Raw genomic sequence first — 16,114 nt, forward strand, 5'->3', positions numbered from 1 at the left:
GCAAAGGCTGAGCAGCCTCTCACTCTTAGAGATTTGCTCGGTCCTGGCTCCTCAGTTTTTCCCCCTGCTTGCAGAGGTAAGAACTGTATCTTTTTTCCTCCCTGTGCACCTCAGATTGCCTTGTGTTACTTTCTGTATCATGGTCTGGATTGATGGATGCAACAAATTACTCCTGTCTTGGGAGCATCCATGCCATAGCCAACAGTGCCTGCCAAGACCTGCTCTTTTCGCCAGGTGCTACACTTAAAATCTTAAAACCTTTTGAATTTTGTCAGCAAGTATCTTTGTAAAGCCCTGAACTATCAAAAAACCAGCATGTGAAGGTGGAGGGAGAGGTTGTATTGCTTGGTGGTGTCAGAGCTGGAGGGAAGGGGAGAGCCTGCCAAGTTCAGCTGTCCCAGGTTAGCCACAGGAGCCTGTCATAAATATTTTAGTAACAGAATTGTTTTAACTTTATTTTAATGGAGAGTTGAAGCTGTTTGTTCAATTTAAAATGGTTTTGAAGTGGCCTGCTTCCATGTGCTGCTTCCAGTTAGGAGAAGGCAACGTGAAATGTTGATTTGCTTCGTCTAGGAAGGGAACAAGGATTTGACTTGATGGGCTTTCTGCTAACGGTCCCCCCGAGGATAGTGACGCCACTTAGCTAATGCTGTGGCACAGTGTAGAGCTGGGTGATGTCCATCAGTGTTCCCTGTCTCCCCTGAGCCACCATCAGACCTGCACCTCCACCAGCTGTGGTCCCCGTCCGAGGGGTGACAGTGGGATGGTGGCTGACCCAGTGGCAGAGGGCAAATGGGGACAAGGCACATCAAGCAGGTTTTAATCTGGCCATGGATGTGAGCTGCGGTTTTCTTGTTTGTTTTGGTTTGTGGTTGTGTTGTGTGGGTTTTTTCCTCAGTTGCGGTAAGTGTTTTGAAATTGCTGAGAACTTGGCAAGGGTCAACAGCGGAGGTATTTGAGGCATCCCAGCTGGTATTCCCTTCCGCTCTGCTTCGGCCAGGATGGCACGGGCAGCCCAAAGCCTGCCCCACAGAGGGAAACCAGCTGAGCCATGGGCTGGGTTTGCTGCTGGCCTGGTCCCTGCAGGTCTCCCAGCAGTGCTGCGGTCACAAAGGGCAGCTCTGCCTTCTCCAGCCATCCCCGAGCTGGTGGTGAGGGCTATCAACCTCCAGTACCAGGGAGTGGTATCTCATGAGAACAGCTCATCTGCTTACAGAGCTCTGTTAGTGGAGAAGACCTCTGCAAGCCTGGCATCACCCTTCAGCGGTGGTGCGCTCTCCCTTCCCTCCCTCTGTATTTCCAAGCTTTGCCATGTCCTAAAAAGACTCTGTCTTGGCTCAAATGAGCCTCCAATGAGCGCCAGCACTTGCCACCCCATTGGGTCCGTGCTGGGGCTTGGCAGACAAGCCTAAAGGAGACGACAGCTGGCTAATGCACTTTGGGGGGGGGTGATGGATGGGCCCCGGAAACCCCTCAGTGCATTAAGCACCCTATGCCCAGCACATGCTTTCCTCACTCCCCCACCTCCCCACCTCCTCCCAGGACCCTGGCTACGTCTGGGAGCGGCCATGGAGATCTCCCCAGGGAGCGCAGGGCTGCATGGGAACCGTGCTCCCACGTACGACTGAAACAGAGCCGCAGCTGAAAAAGCATTCAGCGGGTAGGAGGGAGCCTTGACGTGGATCCTGTTAGGAGGTATTTTCCTTCAGAAAGGGGGGGGGCAAAAAAAACCAAACCCAAAGAGTAATGAAACCCACTTTTTTTTTTATAGCTTTCCTTTTAATTCTGGGATTTCCCATCAGAGCAGAGAGGAGGTGGGATGCTGCACACCTTCAGAGTGTGGTCAGAATAAATAAAAACCATATTTGCATCTCTCTGGTATCTGTCCTCTGCAGAAGCCACAAAACCCTACCTGCGGTTGGCTCGTGAGCCCACGTCTGGTAGGACTTTGCACACAGCCCATGCAGTGCAGGTAGAGGCAGGCAGCAGCTGCCTGAAGCCGCTTTCCCTCTTGGCAGGGTCTAGTGTCACCTCCAAGGCCCAATATGACACATCCCTGGACCTGAGCATGGCTCCTCGGAGGAGGAGAGAAGCCCGGGGGAGCAACAGATGTGGAGTCAAGGCCACGTGCAAGGAGAGAGCACCCTGATGTGGGATGGGTGGCCACCTACATTGCAATGTCATGGTCACGTCTCGGCAGCCGCAGGAGGAAGGTCTGCAGGGAGCCGCTGCGCGGGAAACCTGCCCGCTCCTTCTTGAACCTCCAGGTCTCCTCTTCCACAGAGTAGAGGAGCGTCAGCATCTTGTTGACAGTGTAGACAGTGTCACCCCTGATGACGGCAGTGAAGAGAGCTCCTTTGCTGTTCAGGAACTGCCCAGGCAGAGCGGTCCACTGCCGCGATGTCAGGTTGAAACAGTCAATGACGCAACGCAAGAAGTCATCTGAGGGGCCGTTGCGCATGACATAGAGGTTGTCACGGTGGGCCACCATGCAGTGCCCGTAGCTCTGGTGCCGCTTGAGCTCAGTGACAGGAAGCCATGCATCTCGCTGGGTCTCGTACTCATAGATGACAGTAGTGTCCAGTGGCTTCCACAAGCAAACAAAGATCTGCCCCATGGCTTGGGCACAGGGGGCTGCCGCGCTTGGCTGGGGCAGGTCAGAGATGAATGTCCAGGTGCTGGAGGCCACGTCATACCTCTCCACGGACTTCAGTGAGATCTTCTCATACTCCCCACCAATGGCGTAGAGGTAGCCCTCGTGGCCCACCAGCCGGACATCATAGCGCAGCTGATGAGGGCTGGGGAACTCGCTCCAGGCATTGGCATCAGCATCGTAGCAGAAGCTGCTCTCCACCACCTGCTTGCTGGCCCCATAGACGCCACCTACTATGTAGATCTTATTATCCATGGTCGCCATGCCGGCTAGGAATGTGCTGGCGCTCAGCGGCAGGCAGGAGAGGGTCCTCCATGTGTTGGTCTCCTCATCCAAGTAGCAGATGGTTCTGGAGAGGTCCTCCAGGAACTCGAAGGTGGGCGTGTGGGCTCCCACTGCCACGAAAGTGCTGGGCAGGAGGGTCTCCACGTAGGCCAGCAAGTCAGTGGAGAGGCAGTCCAGGTACTCCTTCAGCTCGGCGTAGCTGTCCCTGATGTAGAGCGCGGCGCAGTGGAAGAGGTCCAAGAGGCCAAATATGGCGGCAGCTTGGTACAGCAGGATGCAGTTGTCGGAGTTGATGGAGTGGATCAGGTACTTGGCCAAGGGCTTCACCTGCAGGAAGGCGGCACACTCAACTGCCTGGAAGGTCTCCTCACTGCTGAGGATGGGCCTCTCACCCGCCAACACCCGCAGCATGGCGAGGAACCCGGCTGCGCTCAGTTCCCCCAGCCCGATCTCCTCCTGCGTGCTCTCCCTCATGCCTGAGCGGAAGAGGGCACGGAAGTACTCGCTGCTCTCCACCAGCAGGGTCTTCTCCACCCAGAACGACTGCTCTTCCACCCAGATACACACCCGCTCTGGGGGCCCTGCCTGGGAGCCTTCCTCCTCTGGGGTCATCCTCAACCAGGGGCTCAGCAGCTCTTGGGGGGTGTGGGGCAGCACCCGATGCTCCTCCATGCCGTGTCCCGGCGCAGCCCCCGCTGCTTCCACCACCCTTTGATGCCTTTTCTGTGCTGCCCAGCGGCCGCCACGCCACTGCCTTGGAATATAAATACCTTCAGCTAAAGATAGCCGAGCTCGTGACCGGGCCTTTCAAAGGCATCCGCCGAGCTCAGCTGCCCACCCAAAACACAGGCAGGGCCCCGACGTCACCGGCCAGCGCAGGTCACAGCGGAGATGCCCGGCTCTATCACGGCTCCTCTGCCAGGGCAGATGGGTTTTGCTCTCCCCACTCTCAGGCATCATCCTTGCAATGTCCTGAAGGGACGGTCCCCACCTCAGGGAAGGCAACATGTTTGCATGGCTGGGAAGAGCACGTTGCCACACAATTTCCCACCCCCACCCCCCCCTTAAAATGTGGGGGTTATGGCCACAGGGAGGTAACTGATGCCAGCAAATCTTGGTGTGGTCCAGCCCAGCTGTGGGAAAGGGGCTTGCTGCCCTCTGAGTGTGGCCACGGGCAGAGAGAGACCTTTATGGGGCCAGTCCCTTTGCCACCCTCTGCAGGGAGGAGGCATCGAGCAACCTGAGAAACATCCATCCCGGGTGCAAGGACCCTTAAACCAGCTTGATCTGAGGATCCTGTGGCAAGGAAAATGAAGTGCAGCAACCCCTTCTCGCCAAAAAAGTCCCCTCCAGCCCCATTCTCCGTAAAGCCCGGCTGCGGGCAGAGACAACCCCTGTGATTCACGTGGAGGTTGATGGTGGAGAAAAGTGTTAGTTTGTGGCACATCACTCGTTTGTGTACTATTCACAGCTTTTGCTGGGCAGAAACCCCATTTGGCCTCTGCTGTGGGGTGCCAAGGAGGGCCAGCAACAGGGCTCACCTGGGAGGCTGCTCCCCGCGTCTCCTCATGGCCACCTGCAGCTCATGTTTAGTTTTAATGCATAATTGAAACCAAGCAGCCCACCCTGTTGAAGGTATATTTTTTCCTTTCTCCTTAACCCCCCCATCCCATCAGCTGGGAGCTCCCGGGGCACCATGTGACAGCAAAGTAATTGCCCCAGAATTATGGCCTCAGCAGGTTCCCCCCAAAAAAATCTCAGTTTAGGGGAGAAGGTGAGAGCTTTGAGCTTGTGTTACTGTCATTGGGCCTTTTGAGTACCCAGCTTAAAACACCACATTTAGCTCTGATTGCTTTCAAGCATCTTTGACCTGTGTCCAGAGGGGTCTGGGAGCCGGGGGTCCCCAAGGGGCTCTGCATCCCGCAGAGCAGTGATCCCCGTCCTCCCCATCCCCGGGGCTTGCAGGGACTTCCACACTCCCAGACTATTTTGGGAGGGTTTAAAAATATCCTGCCTGCATTAACGGGCAATAATCCCAACGGCGCAGCAGCCCCGCATGGCCACGGAGCAGCCTTCACCCCCCGGCTACGGCCCCCCATAGAAATCCCTCGGGCCGGTTTAGGGGCCGTATCCTGCGGTCCCGGGCGCTGAGCCCCATCCCAAATGGCTGCGATCGCCATGACAACGCTGACTTCAGCCTCCGCCACCTACTCGGGCTCGGAGCCCGCTGGGTGCCGGCTGATGGCTTGGTGCGGGCAGCGGTGAGTACTCCCTGTGCTCCCCTTTCCCCCTCGGGATTGTGCCTTTTGGGTGGAAAAAGGGCTTTTTTTCCCCCTGCAAAGCCTCTGCCAGCAGCAGAAGGTGGCTGTGCTTCAATGCATGCGAAGGAGCTGGGCAAGCGGTGGGCACGGTGGCAGCGCAGGCAGCATCGCTCCCGGGTGCCGCTCCCGCCTGTGGGAGGTGTAATGAGTGCACCGGCCTCAGCCCAGGGGAGCGGGACCTGGCTTTTGCTTGCTGGGGACACGACAAGGTGCCAAGGACATGACGAGGTGGCCGCTGAGCGGAGGCGTGGTGGGTTTGGGGACTGGGGGCGTCACTGCCCGAAGCCCTGGGAGCTTGGGGGGCTGGCGTGTGCCCTGCCGGGGGGACCGTCCTCGGGGTGGCCAGGGCAGTGTGTCCAGCCCGGCGCCGGCGCGGCAGCTTTCCTTACAAGGAGTTTGGCTGGGGCCCGGGCGGCGGGAGCTGCGCTCGCCTCCGCCTGCCTCATTCATCGGCAGTCCCGCGGTGCAGCGCCTGCTGCTCCCCCAGTCCCGGCCTCGGCCCCCCGAGCACCCCGGCGAGCCCCGCGTCTCCTCCGGCGGCGGGTTCGAAGGTGGGAGTCTGCGTTTCTCTTCTCTTTCTGGGGTGCGAAGGGTGGGTGGAGGGATGAGGAGGAGGGGGTCGCTCTCTCTGCTTGGGCGGGATGGTGATGCCGGCCACTCTGACTCCAGGCTGCGGATGGAGGCGAGTGGATCCCCCTCCCTGGTGCCGCTGAGCCCCCCTTTCCCCCAGGCTGGGGCACCCCACGAGCCAGGCGGCGAGAAGGTCCCCATCCGGCATGGCAGCGGGTGCCCCACGTCCCCCCGGCTCTCTCCCGCAGGACGGAGGATGTCCTCGATGTTCGGCAAACCCCGAGCCGGTGGCGAGCGGCCACCCCAGAGCCCCCTCACCGAGTGCAACGTGGCCATCCTGGGGTGCCGGGGGGCCGGCAAGTCAGGTGAGACGGGCGCCCTGCCGCCACGGGGATGGCTGGGCATCGGGAGGGTGCCAGGGTGCCGGTGCCAGGGGGGACACACCTGCCTCACCCACCTCTTTCACCTCCTGCAGCTCTGACCGTGAAGTTTCTAACCAAGAGGTTCATAAGCGAATATGATCCGAACTTGGGTAAGATGCTTTCTCCACGGGTGTTTCTGCTCCCCCCCCCCGGTGTCCCTCATGAGCTCCCACGGAGCATCCGTCCCAATCCTTCCCATCTCCTGTGTTTCCCACGAATATGGCATTTAAGGGGAAAAAAACCCCAAACCACCCAAAATTACATGAAAAACAGCAGAAGGGCTGGATTTGATCCAAACTCGCCTGTAAAAACAGAGGTGAAAGCAGCACGCTCTCTGCGGTCATGTCCCACGGGGGAACACTGGCAACTTACATCACTCCAAAGAAACTGAAAGCTGAATTATTGGGGGTCCTTGGGGAGCATCTCGTGATTCTTACTTGCTCCTGGGGGTGTTGGGCAAGGAAAGGGCTGGGGGAGCGAGTGGGGGCTGCAGAGTGGGCAGCCCCGGGGCTGCGCTTTGCAGAAAATGGTTCTGGGCATTTTTTTTTCCACTCGTTTGAGTAATTAATAACTATTTTCCTAGGCCTGACTCCAGGGTGCAGGGAAGAACCATAAATGATTTATCGGGGACATTACGGAGATATGGACCTTGTCCAGGAACTGACTCCAGCCCCTAATAACTCAGCGACTCTTAGGAAAGAAGGATAAATCCTTTCCTTCTCAGATCTTTTTTGGGAATGTGGTTTCATCTTCCCACGTCAAAACCTTTCCGAAATGCATCTGTTAGGACCCGGACGGAGAAGGCATCATTCTCCCAGGGGAACAGCTCAGAGGCTCTCCCTGCCTGCCCCCCTTCCAAAAGAAAGGGGTGCTCTTTTTGCCTGATTTATTGGGAAACAGCCCCAGTGTCAAGCCCCTAGCTTGCTTTATCTTGCCAGGTCGTGTCATTTAGATAAGGGCTGAGCTCCGGGCACAGTGATGACCGTGCCGGGCTCCTTCCCCTCCCTCCTCCCAGGGGAGCCCACGCTTGCGACATGGAGGGAGAAGTAACTGCTCCTAGATGGCATCATTGCCAGCCCCCCCCGCCCCAACATTGTCTCAGGAAGGAGCGAAGTGGGAGGCGTTGGTGGAGGATGCTTCTCATCAGGGGCTGAGATTTTTCCATGGTGTCCCAAGCATCCCAGGTTTTGCTTGGCTTTGGAGAAGACGGGATACCCCAGCCCATCCTCACAACCACCCTTCTCCTTGCAGAGGACACATACGCCTCGGAGGAGCTGGTGGACCAGCAGCCTGTGCTGCTGAAGGTGATGGACACAGCCGACCAGGTGAGGCACCGGGGCACTGTGGGTGCCAAACGCCCAGCGTGACGTGGCTGGACCACGGCTGGACCATGGATCAGCCACTCCTCTCACCCCCAGGATGGCCCCGGGAACTGCGAGCGCTACCTGTGCTGGGCCAGCGCCTTCCTTGTCGTCTACAGCATCGATGAGAGGAAGAGCTTTGAGGGCTGCCAGAGCTACCTGGAGGTCCTCGCCCTGCATGCGAGGGGCTGCCAGCGCCGCTGCCCCGTGCTCCTGCTGGGCAACAAGCTGGACATGGAGCAGTACAGGTATCAGGTGCAGGGCAAGGCTATTTTTTCTCAGCGGGGGGAGAGCTCACAGATCCCCCCCATCCATCCAGCTGGGTTGCAAAAACCAAATCTAAATTTTTTGTGGTTATTTCCACCCCCGTCGGTATTTGCCATGTCTTCCCACACCTCTGAGGTTCCTGTTCTTGTGCCTGGGGAGGGTTGTTCTTATTTTGAGTCTGTTGGTATATTCAGCAGGATGATTTTGGCTGCGTGGTAAGGCAGTGTCACTGTCCCTGGACGGGCCTTGAGCCCGCTCCAGCTCCTCGGTCCCCTCTAGATGTGCCCTTTCCCTGGAGCGCTTCCTCGCCCCATTCCCGCTGCCAGGACTGGATGTCCCCGGTGTGTTTTTCTGGCCTTTTGTGCCACTCCAGGGCCGTGCTGAATGTTGGTTCCACGGGTCCTTGAGTCACATGAACCCCTCCCACGCATTGCCGAACCTCCCCACACTCCCAGCATGAATTCTGGCAGGAGGCTTCCCCCTCCCCGCGGCGAGGACCTGCCCCATCTCCTCCACGCTGCTCAGCGTGATGCCATCGCATCCAGCCCCCCTGTGTCCCTGGCACACGTCCCTGATGGGCATGACCCCCCCAGGGACCCACGCAGCCCATTACTCCGGGATTTCAGAAAAGACAAAACCCTTTTGGAACCATGTCCCCTGCTTGTCCCAGGATGGGGGACAAGTGGGTGCTGCCCTGGTGCTCACCAGGAAACAGACAAAGGGTATGGAGTCTGCTGCTCCCCACCTGCACCCCTCGCTCCCCTTTTTGGATGGTTGCAGTGCCCCGAGGAATGCTGCACCCATCCCCTCCGCTCTCACCAGGCAGGTGCCCGCAGCCGAAGGGATGTCCCTGGCGAGCCGGTTTGGGTGCCTCTTCTATGAGGTGTCGGCGTGCCAGGACTTCGTGGGGGTGCAGCACGTCTTCCATGAAGCTGTGCGGGAGGTGCGGCGCCAGGCGGAGCGGAACACGCCTGCCCGGCCGCTCTTCATCACCGAGGAGCAGCCCTGCCCGCCGGTGGCCACGCCGCTCGCCCTGCCCACCCGCCACGGCTTGGCCAGCTGCACCTTCAACACCTTTTCCACCGTTAACTACAAGGAGATCCCCTCGGTGGCCCAGGCCAAGCTGGTCACCGTCAAGTCCTCGCGGGCTCAGAGCAAGAGGAAAGCTCCCACGCTCACCTTGCTGAAAGGCTTCAAGATATTTTAAGACCCGTCCCTGCAGGCTGTGGAGGGGGTGGCAAGAGAATCCCATGACCCCCTGGCTCCACAAGTGCTGAGACCAGCCATGACAGACTCATGGGCATCGCAGCAGCCACTGGTGGACGGTGGCCCCAGTCTCCGTGTCAGGGCAAAGCCTGCGGTGGGGATGTGGTGAGCAAATGGGGTGCCAAGAGGATCACTCCACCTGCCCCTGCCCCAGCTCACGTCCCCACCTGGACAAGTGCTGCTGCGGTGTTTGCACCCTGTCCTGCTGCAGGCACCGGGAACCAGCCCGGCTTTCCCTGCGGATCTGGGTGGTTCCCTGAGCAGCTGGAGCCAGGGGCACCACCGGGAGGGCAAGGGACATCCCCAGGGCCCCCCACCTGACTTGGGCACCTTAGAGCCCAGAAAGGGGGAATTAATCATTAATCGAGCACAGAGGCACCCGTCTCGTTTGTCTCACGGGTCCCCCAACTGAGCAATAAGTAGGAGGAATTATTTTTTTTTTAATCCAAACAAGAAAGGTGCAGATATTGTTTCAGTTGACTAAAGGCCTCATGTGTCCCGAAACTCATTCCCATGCATTGAAATAAGTCATACCAAAATAGCTGGGTTTTTTAATCAACTTTTTACACTATATTGTTCCTTTTCAAAGGCTTTGCAAGGAGTGATGCTTCACTGACAAGGACATGCTCTGAATAAGCCTTTGTTTAAAAGACTGATGTCTTTCCAAAGAGCTCTTAAATTATTTCATGGCTTCTACAAGTGCCCAGTGATAGGTGTGAATGAATCCTAAAAGCAGACCAGAGTCTACCTGTGCCCAAGCCAGGGCCAAGGGCTGCGCGTTCAGTTTCATTTGCTGTTTCAGGTTAAATGCTCTGCTTCTCCCTGGAGTTGCAGTTATTCTGCAGAGTAAAATATCCACGTGTATATTTGTACATTATATATATATATATATATATATGTCCTTATCAAGAGAGAGAGATATTCAATATGGGTTTTCAATCAACCACTTTAGAAAGTATTTTAATAAAGACAATTTCTGAAAAGAACACAAAAGCACCTCCGCTTCAGCGTGGCTGTTTTCCTGATGGGACGTGACAGCACGTTCCCTGGCTGTCCGCAGGAAAAGCTTCTCACTTCTTCCCACTTCCCACTTCCCACCTCCCGCCCCGGCTCAGCTCCCACTGTTTGCAGCGGGGGCAGGTGGCATCTGAGGGTGGGGTGAAGTGGGTGCAGGAGAGGAGGCTGGAGGCAGCTGAGAGCAGTAGGTACCGACCAGCCAGCCAGGAGCTGATCCAGGGCACACACAGCTTTGCCTCAAGTCCAGAGCCGCTTCTGCTGCTTTTTTTTCCTGTTTCTCCAGGCTAAACTGCATTTTTAAACTTCCACCACTATGAATTGAGACATTCTGATATATTCCTTAGGGCTTTGACTTCAGCTGCCATTATAAGGCATCCTCAGAGCTCTCTGCATAGAGAGACGTGATGGTCCCATCCTTCCACTGGACCACCACTTCTCCCAATCTCTGATCCTGGGGCACTGGCTCCTGCTTGCGGGGTTCATCCGGGCTGTTTTCCTGCAGAGGCATCAAGGCTTGCTTGGCTTCCAGCTCAGCCTGCTGCGTGGTTTGCACTGCTTCTCTGAACACGTAGATCTTCCTTTTTCTGCAGGAAAGACATAAAAAGGAAAGGCGGAGTGAAACAGCAAGCCTCCGTGTGGGGGCAAGTATCTACCCCCCGTGATGGTCACATCCATCTCTTCACACCTCGGCCGTGGGAAGGGGCAAACCCTGGCAGCTGCACTGTCACAGAAATAGTCTGAAATGTTTGAGTACACACAGCCACGGGGTTCACACATCGCCCAAAGTGAGGCAGTAACACCTGGCAAGCCATCATTAAACTGAGAGCACGGCACACTTGTAACATTAACTCTTTTTCTCTCATTTTAAGACAAAAACTCTCACCCAGATGTAACTTTTCTTGCTGTAGAAAACACCAAGTTGCTCCTCAGCTGCAGGGTTGTTGTACAGCAGTATAGCCCAGGGGAATATTGGGGAACACAGCTGGGAAAAGGCTGGGGAGTCCTTCTCCAGAGCCCCTGTATTTATGGGAGAGCACCTCACACTTCACATTGCATCTCGCTTCCCTCCCAACAGCCCTGAAGAGCTGTTGCAGGTGTTTTACTGCTGAGGATCCGGGGCCTGGAGAAGGAAAGTGGCTCATTCTGAGTGACACATGAGGAGAGCAGGGAGCCAGGCAAGGTTTTACAATGAAGCACAGGGAGTTTCTCTTTGCTCTTCTCCCCATCACTCAGGGCTTGTCCTGCCCTGCGTCTCAGCACACTGCCCTGCCCTGCCAAACCCACATCTGTCTGCCTGGGGCGGGGGGTTCAGCACACCACCACACACCAAAAGACCCTTGAATTTTCATGTCTCACCTGTTTTTCACAATGTTAATGGATAGAAGGAAAAGACCCAAAATCATGGCCACGAAGGAAAGCACAAGGATGGAGTAATTCCACAGTGATGCTGGGGGAAAGTACAGAGAGGCAGCATTAGCATGCACAGAGCAGTGTGACCCGCAGAGCACAGCCAGGAGTTTTCTGAGGATACTCAAGCTCAGAGTGCCATGGCTGGGCTGTAGGATAAGGGCAGAGGTGCTGCTGTCCAGCTCAGTACTCAGAACAGAGCACCCAGACCACATTTTTGGGGATAACCTCAGGGAACTCTCCCTCCCTGGGCAGGAGACTTACACAACTGCTTTCTGCCGCTCCCAGTCCCTTGCCTTGGGCTCTGTCTCTCTCACTCTGACCACATGTGCCTTTTCAACCCTGCCTGAGAGCTGGGAGTGGCTGTGCCCCAGGGTGGGAGCAAGGCCAGGAGCTGCAGCATCCCACCAGGAGCGCTGCTAGAAGGGCCTCTCCACCATGCAGCCTTTCTTGCCGCTGCCATGCTCTGGCGGGTAGATTTTGCCTTCGAACACCGGGCGGGGTGTGCAGCGCGGACGGCAGTGGATGCTGAGCCCTTGATTTTTGTGGCTTTGAAGACGATCCTCGGGCCACTGACCTGCTCATATCAACCTGCTCCCTCCACCCTACCAAAATCACTGGTCATTCCAGACCTTTGCTCTCTTGGCAGGATATATGCCTGGAAAGAGGTTGAACCCCTCACTGGGACAAGACACTCAACAAAGCCTCATGACTGTCTTCACCATGGCCTGCTTCTTCTGGAGAGATTTGTATATCTGGGGTAAATCACCTCCTTGGGTAATTCCCTTGGCACCTCCATTAAGCAGAAGGGTTAGCAGCCAAGGACCACGTATCTCTATTTCAACTCTCAACCCAACAACATCAATGCGACTTACGGTCTTCTCTGCGGAAGAACCAGAGCAGCTCCTCCAGCTCTTCTTGATTTATACCCAGCACAAGGGTCGCGTTGCCTGCTGTGTGGTCATACACTTGTGTGCTGGCAAGGGCTGCAGCGTAGTACCTGTCTTGCTCTGCCCTGGCTGTGAAGGAAAAGAGCAGAAGGATGCAACAGTCACTTGCTGCGATACTTCAGGCTAGAAATGGTCTTCCCCATGGCTCCCAGGGCTGCCCAGCATGTCTCTCCAAGCAGGCAGAACACAGCCACGAGGGCACAGCTTTATCTCAGGCACTGAGAAGCGGAGAGCATTTCTAACTCACACTGCAGGTCCCATTACAGTGAGGCACCCAGGGTTAGAAGGACCCCAGGGCACTGACTGTGTCTTTCCACATTCCCCAGCAGCATGTGTGTGTTTGTGTCTGTGTGTGTGTACATACAGATGTAGATATGTACCACTGGTGCCCAGGTGTGCAGCACTTACCTGCTTTCTCCTTGCACACGCTCCTGCCTGCAACATCTTGCCATCGGGCCTTGAGACCTGTCATGCTACTGAGAGTGACTCCTTTCTTGTTTGCCACCAGGTAGCCCTGGCTGCTGCCCAGAGGAGAGAGCAGCGAATTCAAGCAGTCCCAGCTCGTGTCGCCCCCACTGCCGCAGAGACTTGTCTGCACTCTGTCAGCCCCCACCGCGGAGAGACAGCTCTGCGTGCCATGATTCATCAAGGAATTGCCTTGCCAAGACCAGTCCTGGAAATCTGACTCTGGATTACAGTCCTCCAGCAATAAATTCCCATTCATCGGGCTGGCTTGTAAACACAGCTTGACTTTAGCATTTTTCATCAGAAAAGCTCCAGTGTCTGCAAAGAAACCAGCACATGAGTGTGGCCATCCCGTTAGCACAGGACATATATGCACACAGAGTGTATAGGGCAGATGGGAATGACAAAAAACTCTGGAATTGGGAACAGCCTAGGGCAAAAGACATTAAAGACACAAACTTCCTCCAGTCCAGCCTCTCTCTGTCAGGACCACTGGGCTTGCAGCTGAGCCCTCCCTATCCCATGCTTCTCAGAAAACATGGCTCAAGCACATCCTTTTAGGTGGGTCCTGGGAAGCCCAGCTAGACTTGCCCTTGCAACTGGCACTGAGCTCTGTTCAAAGCTGAATCTGTAGCTGATCCCCAGAGAAGAGATGATAGTAAGCTCCTCTCCTAGACTTGAACTTTGCTGGGCCCTTTGGTGTGCTGGTACTGTCAGCCCACAGCCCCATGCAGCCTGGCCCAGGCTTAGCCCCTTCCTGCTGGTCCTGGGAGGTGGGAGGCTGCTCTCTTGGTTCGTTCCAAGCGGCAGAGGAAGCTCAGACCCTTTGGTGAGCCTCATTGCTGGCTTCTGCTTTGCCTCTGGGAACAGACACCCTGATGTCTTGCTCCAGCTTGATGAACTAGGAACTGCCTCTAACATCTGTTTCTGGAGAGCCAGAGGAGCAAGGGTTTGGGGCTCAGGTCTTTCCAGTTTGGCTGTCTAACCTTAAAGTGTCAGCTGGAACATCCCTCTGAAGAGCAGAGGTGCACAAAGTCCCAAACTGGATTTTAAAAAAATCAAATCTCCATGTGTCAAGTGTCTTCCTTGGTGTCAAAGAGACCGCAACTGTGCTGTGGGTGCAACCTTCTCCATGGTGGATCCAGGCTGCTGCTGGTGTATACTGAAGAAAATGTGCTCATGGAGAGGAAGAAACTGTATTTCCAGAAAGTTAAGGTCTTTAATATGTCTTTGCCATAATACTATCTGTATGTCTTTTCCCTCAGCCAGTAAGGTGTTTGTAAGGTCATAGAACAATGCTGGAAACTCTTGCACATGTACATCCAGCTCCTGTGAACTCACTCTGCAGTCAATGTCTTGTCGTAACCCATGCTGAGAGCCTGTGAGAGCCTGTGAAGAGACACAGCCTCGGTACATGTGACCTACTTTACCCATGCCATAATCCTATAAGACAAGACTCTACCTTGCAGCAGGAAAAATGGGATTATCCAGAAGAACTTCATATTTGTCTGTGAGCTGGGATGGATCACGTCTTCACCAGAGTTCTGTCAGTGTCCAGATGCCTGGGAAAGAGAGACAAGAAGGGAGGGATAACCTCACAGTGTCCCCTGCTAGCTCCCACTGTGTGGTGCCACTGGTTTTATCAGTGGAAACCCTGGAAGTTACACAAATTATTACTCAGAGGGACTGGAGATGGCAGGCCAGAATGTTTCTCTTCTGGTGTCTACAGCAGATGAAATGAGACAAAAGCACAGTGATGATATTTTAAATTATGCTGCACTTATGCTGATTCTCCTTCCTACTCCAGCTCTGTGTTCAGAGAGGGATCTGATGTACCCCCACAGCTGTGACATTGTTCTCTTCTGCGGATGTGAGTCAGGATGGGGTGCAGACAGATGGTGATTCTGGGAGGCACTGAGGCGATAGCAGAGTGGCTCTGGCACAGGTCTACTGCCTGGGGTTGGACCCCTTGCCTAGGTGACCCTGTGCAGATGTGAGCTTGGCTGCTGAGAGCCAGCCCCTCCCCAGCCAAGCTCACCGCCTTCAGTCCCTCATTTGTCAGTGGTATCAATCCATTTTTTATGGCTGCTTGTCCACCTCAGTTCTTCAGCCTCCTCTGGAGGGAGCTGACCCAAGCAGAGGCTTCCCTGGCTGTCCATGGTGAGTTACTCTAAGACAGTTGGGTTGGCTCTCCCTAGCCCACTGCTCAGCAAACTGGCCTCATCTGAACCATCACCCACCTGCAGGTGAATGACACCACAACACACATGCATCCCTCAGACATACTGGCCCCACAGGCCATTAATTATTACATGAAGACTTAGACTTTTATGACTGTCTGATACTCTCAACTTTTATCCACCTTTGTAGTGTGCCCTGACGCTGTCTGAAACTGTTCCCTGGCAATCGCTCACAAGAACATTCCACCGTGCCAGGCGTGTCAACAACGCTGCTGCTGACTCCTCAGGGAAGCATTTGTCCTATCGGTTATAGACCTAATGATTGCTACTATTTTCCCCACTTCTCAATGTCTTCACAATTCAAAGTTCACATTTTATAGCCAACCAGGCATGCAGGCTTGCTCCCTGCTGCCAGAAAACCACCTGTTAGCAATTCTTTGAGAACAGGACTCTCAAACACGTGGTTCACTTTGACGCTGTTTTTCAGAAAATATGGGTAAAGCTGCTCCCTGCAGTTAGGTATGCCAATTACCTTACCATCCAGGTAACCTTTAGCTTATTTATATGGATCACTTCTCAGAAAGGAGGAAATAAAGCCTTGGTGCCGATGAAATCAAGTTATAAGTCTGTTACACCCTACTAAGAAGTGCCACTTGAATGTGCTAAATCTTGCTGTGCAAGGCTTCTGTCTAATCCTTTGTGCAAACAGGAATATTTGACATGCATGTTGCTGATTTTCTCCTAAGGCGTTTCATAACTTGCTGGCCACCTCCTGGTGTCCACACTAAAACTGCCACGCACAGCAGGGATGCTGAGAACGCTTCTAGAAGTACTTCACTACTTCATAAAGTCTTCGGCATCACCAAATCCCTCCCAGACATGGGAGGCCAAAACGTCTCAAGTACAATACAGTAGCAGAATGGATATTTATTGTGCGTTACCAGGAAATT

General features: G+C 55.1%; 2 protein-coding genes across 2 annotated transcripts; one reads left to right on the forward strand and one right to left on the reverse strand.

The window, feature by feature from the left end:
- Positions 1–1,816: 1,816 nt before the first annotated feature.
- On the reverse strand, positions 1,817–3,668 carry KBTBD13 (kelch repeat and BTB domain containing 13). Its single transcript, XM_074917316.1, has one exon. The coding sequence runs from the start codon at positions 3,608–3,610 to the stop codon at positions 2,168–2,170; it is 1,443 nt and encodes a 480-aa protein (XP_074773417.1). The 5' UTR covers positions 3,611–3,668; the 3' UTR covers positions 1,817–2,167.
- A 1,312-nt stretch (positions 3,669–4,980) lies between these two features.
- RASL12 (RAS like family 12) lies at positions 4,981–10,116 on the forward strand. Its single transcript, XM_074917173.1, has 6 exons — positions 4,981–5,199; positions 5,929–6,194; positions 6,305–6,361; positions 7,503–7,576; positions 7,670–7,860; positions 8,702–10,116. The coding sequence occupies exons 1-6, from the start codon at positions 5,102–5,104 to the stop codon at positions 9,084–9,086; spliced, it is 1,071 nt and encodes a 356-aa protein (XP_074773274.1). The 5' UTR covers positions 4,981–5,101; the 3' UTR covers positions 9,087–10,116.
- The last annotated feature ends 5,998 nt before the right edge of the window (positions 10,117–16,114 follow it).

The sequence above is a fragment of the Athene noctua genome, chromosome 13 (assembly GCF_965140245.1).
Source record: "Athene noctua chromosome 13, bAthNoc1.hap1.1, whole genome shotgun sequence".
Lineage (NCBI taxonomy): Eukaryota > Metazoa > Chordata > Aves > Strigiformes > Strigidae > Athene > Athene noctua.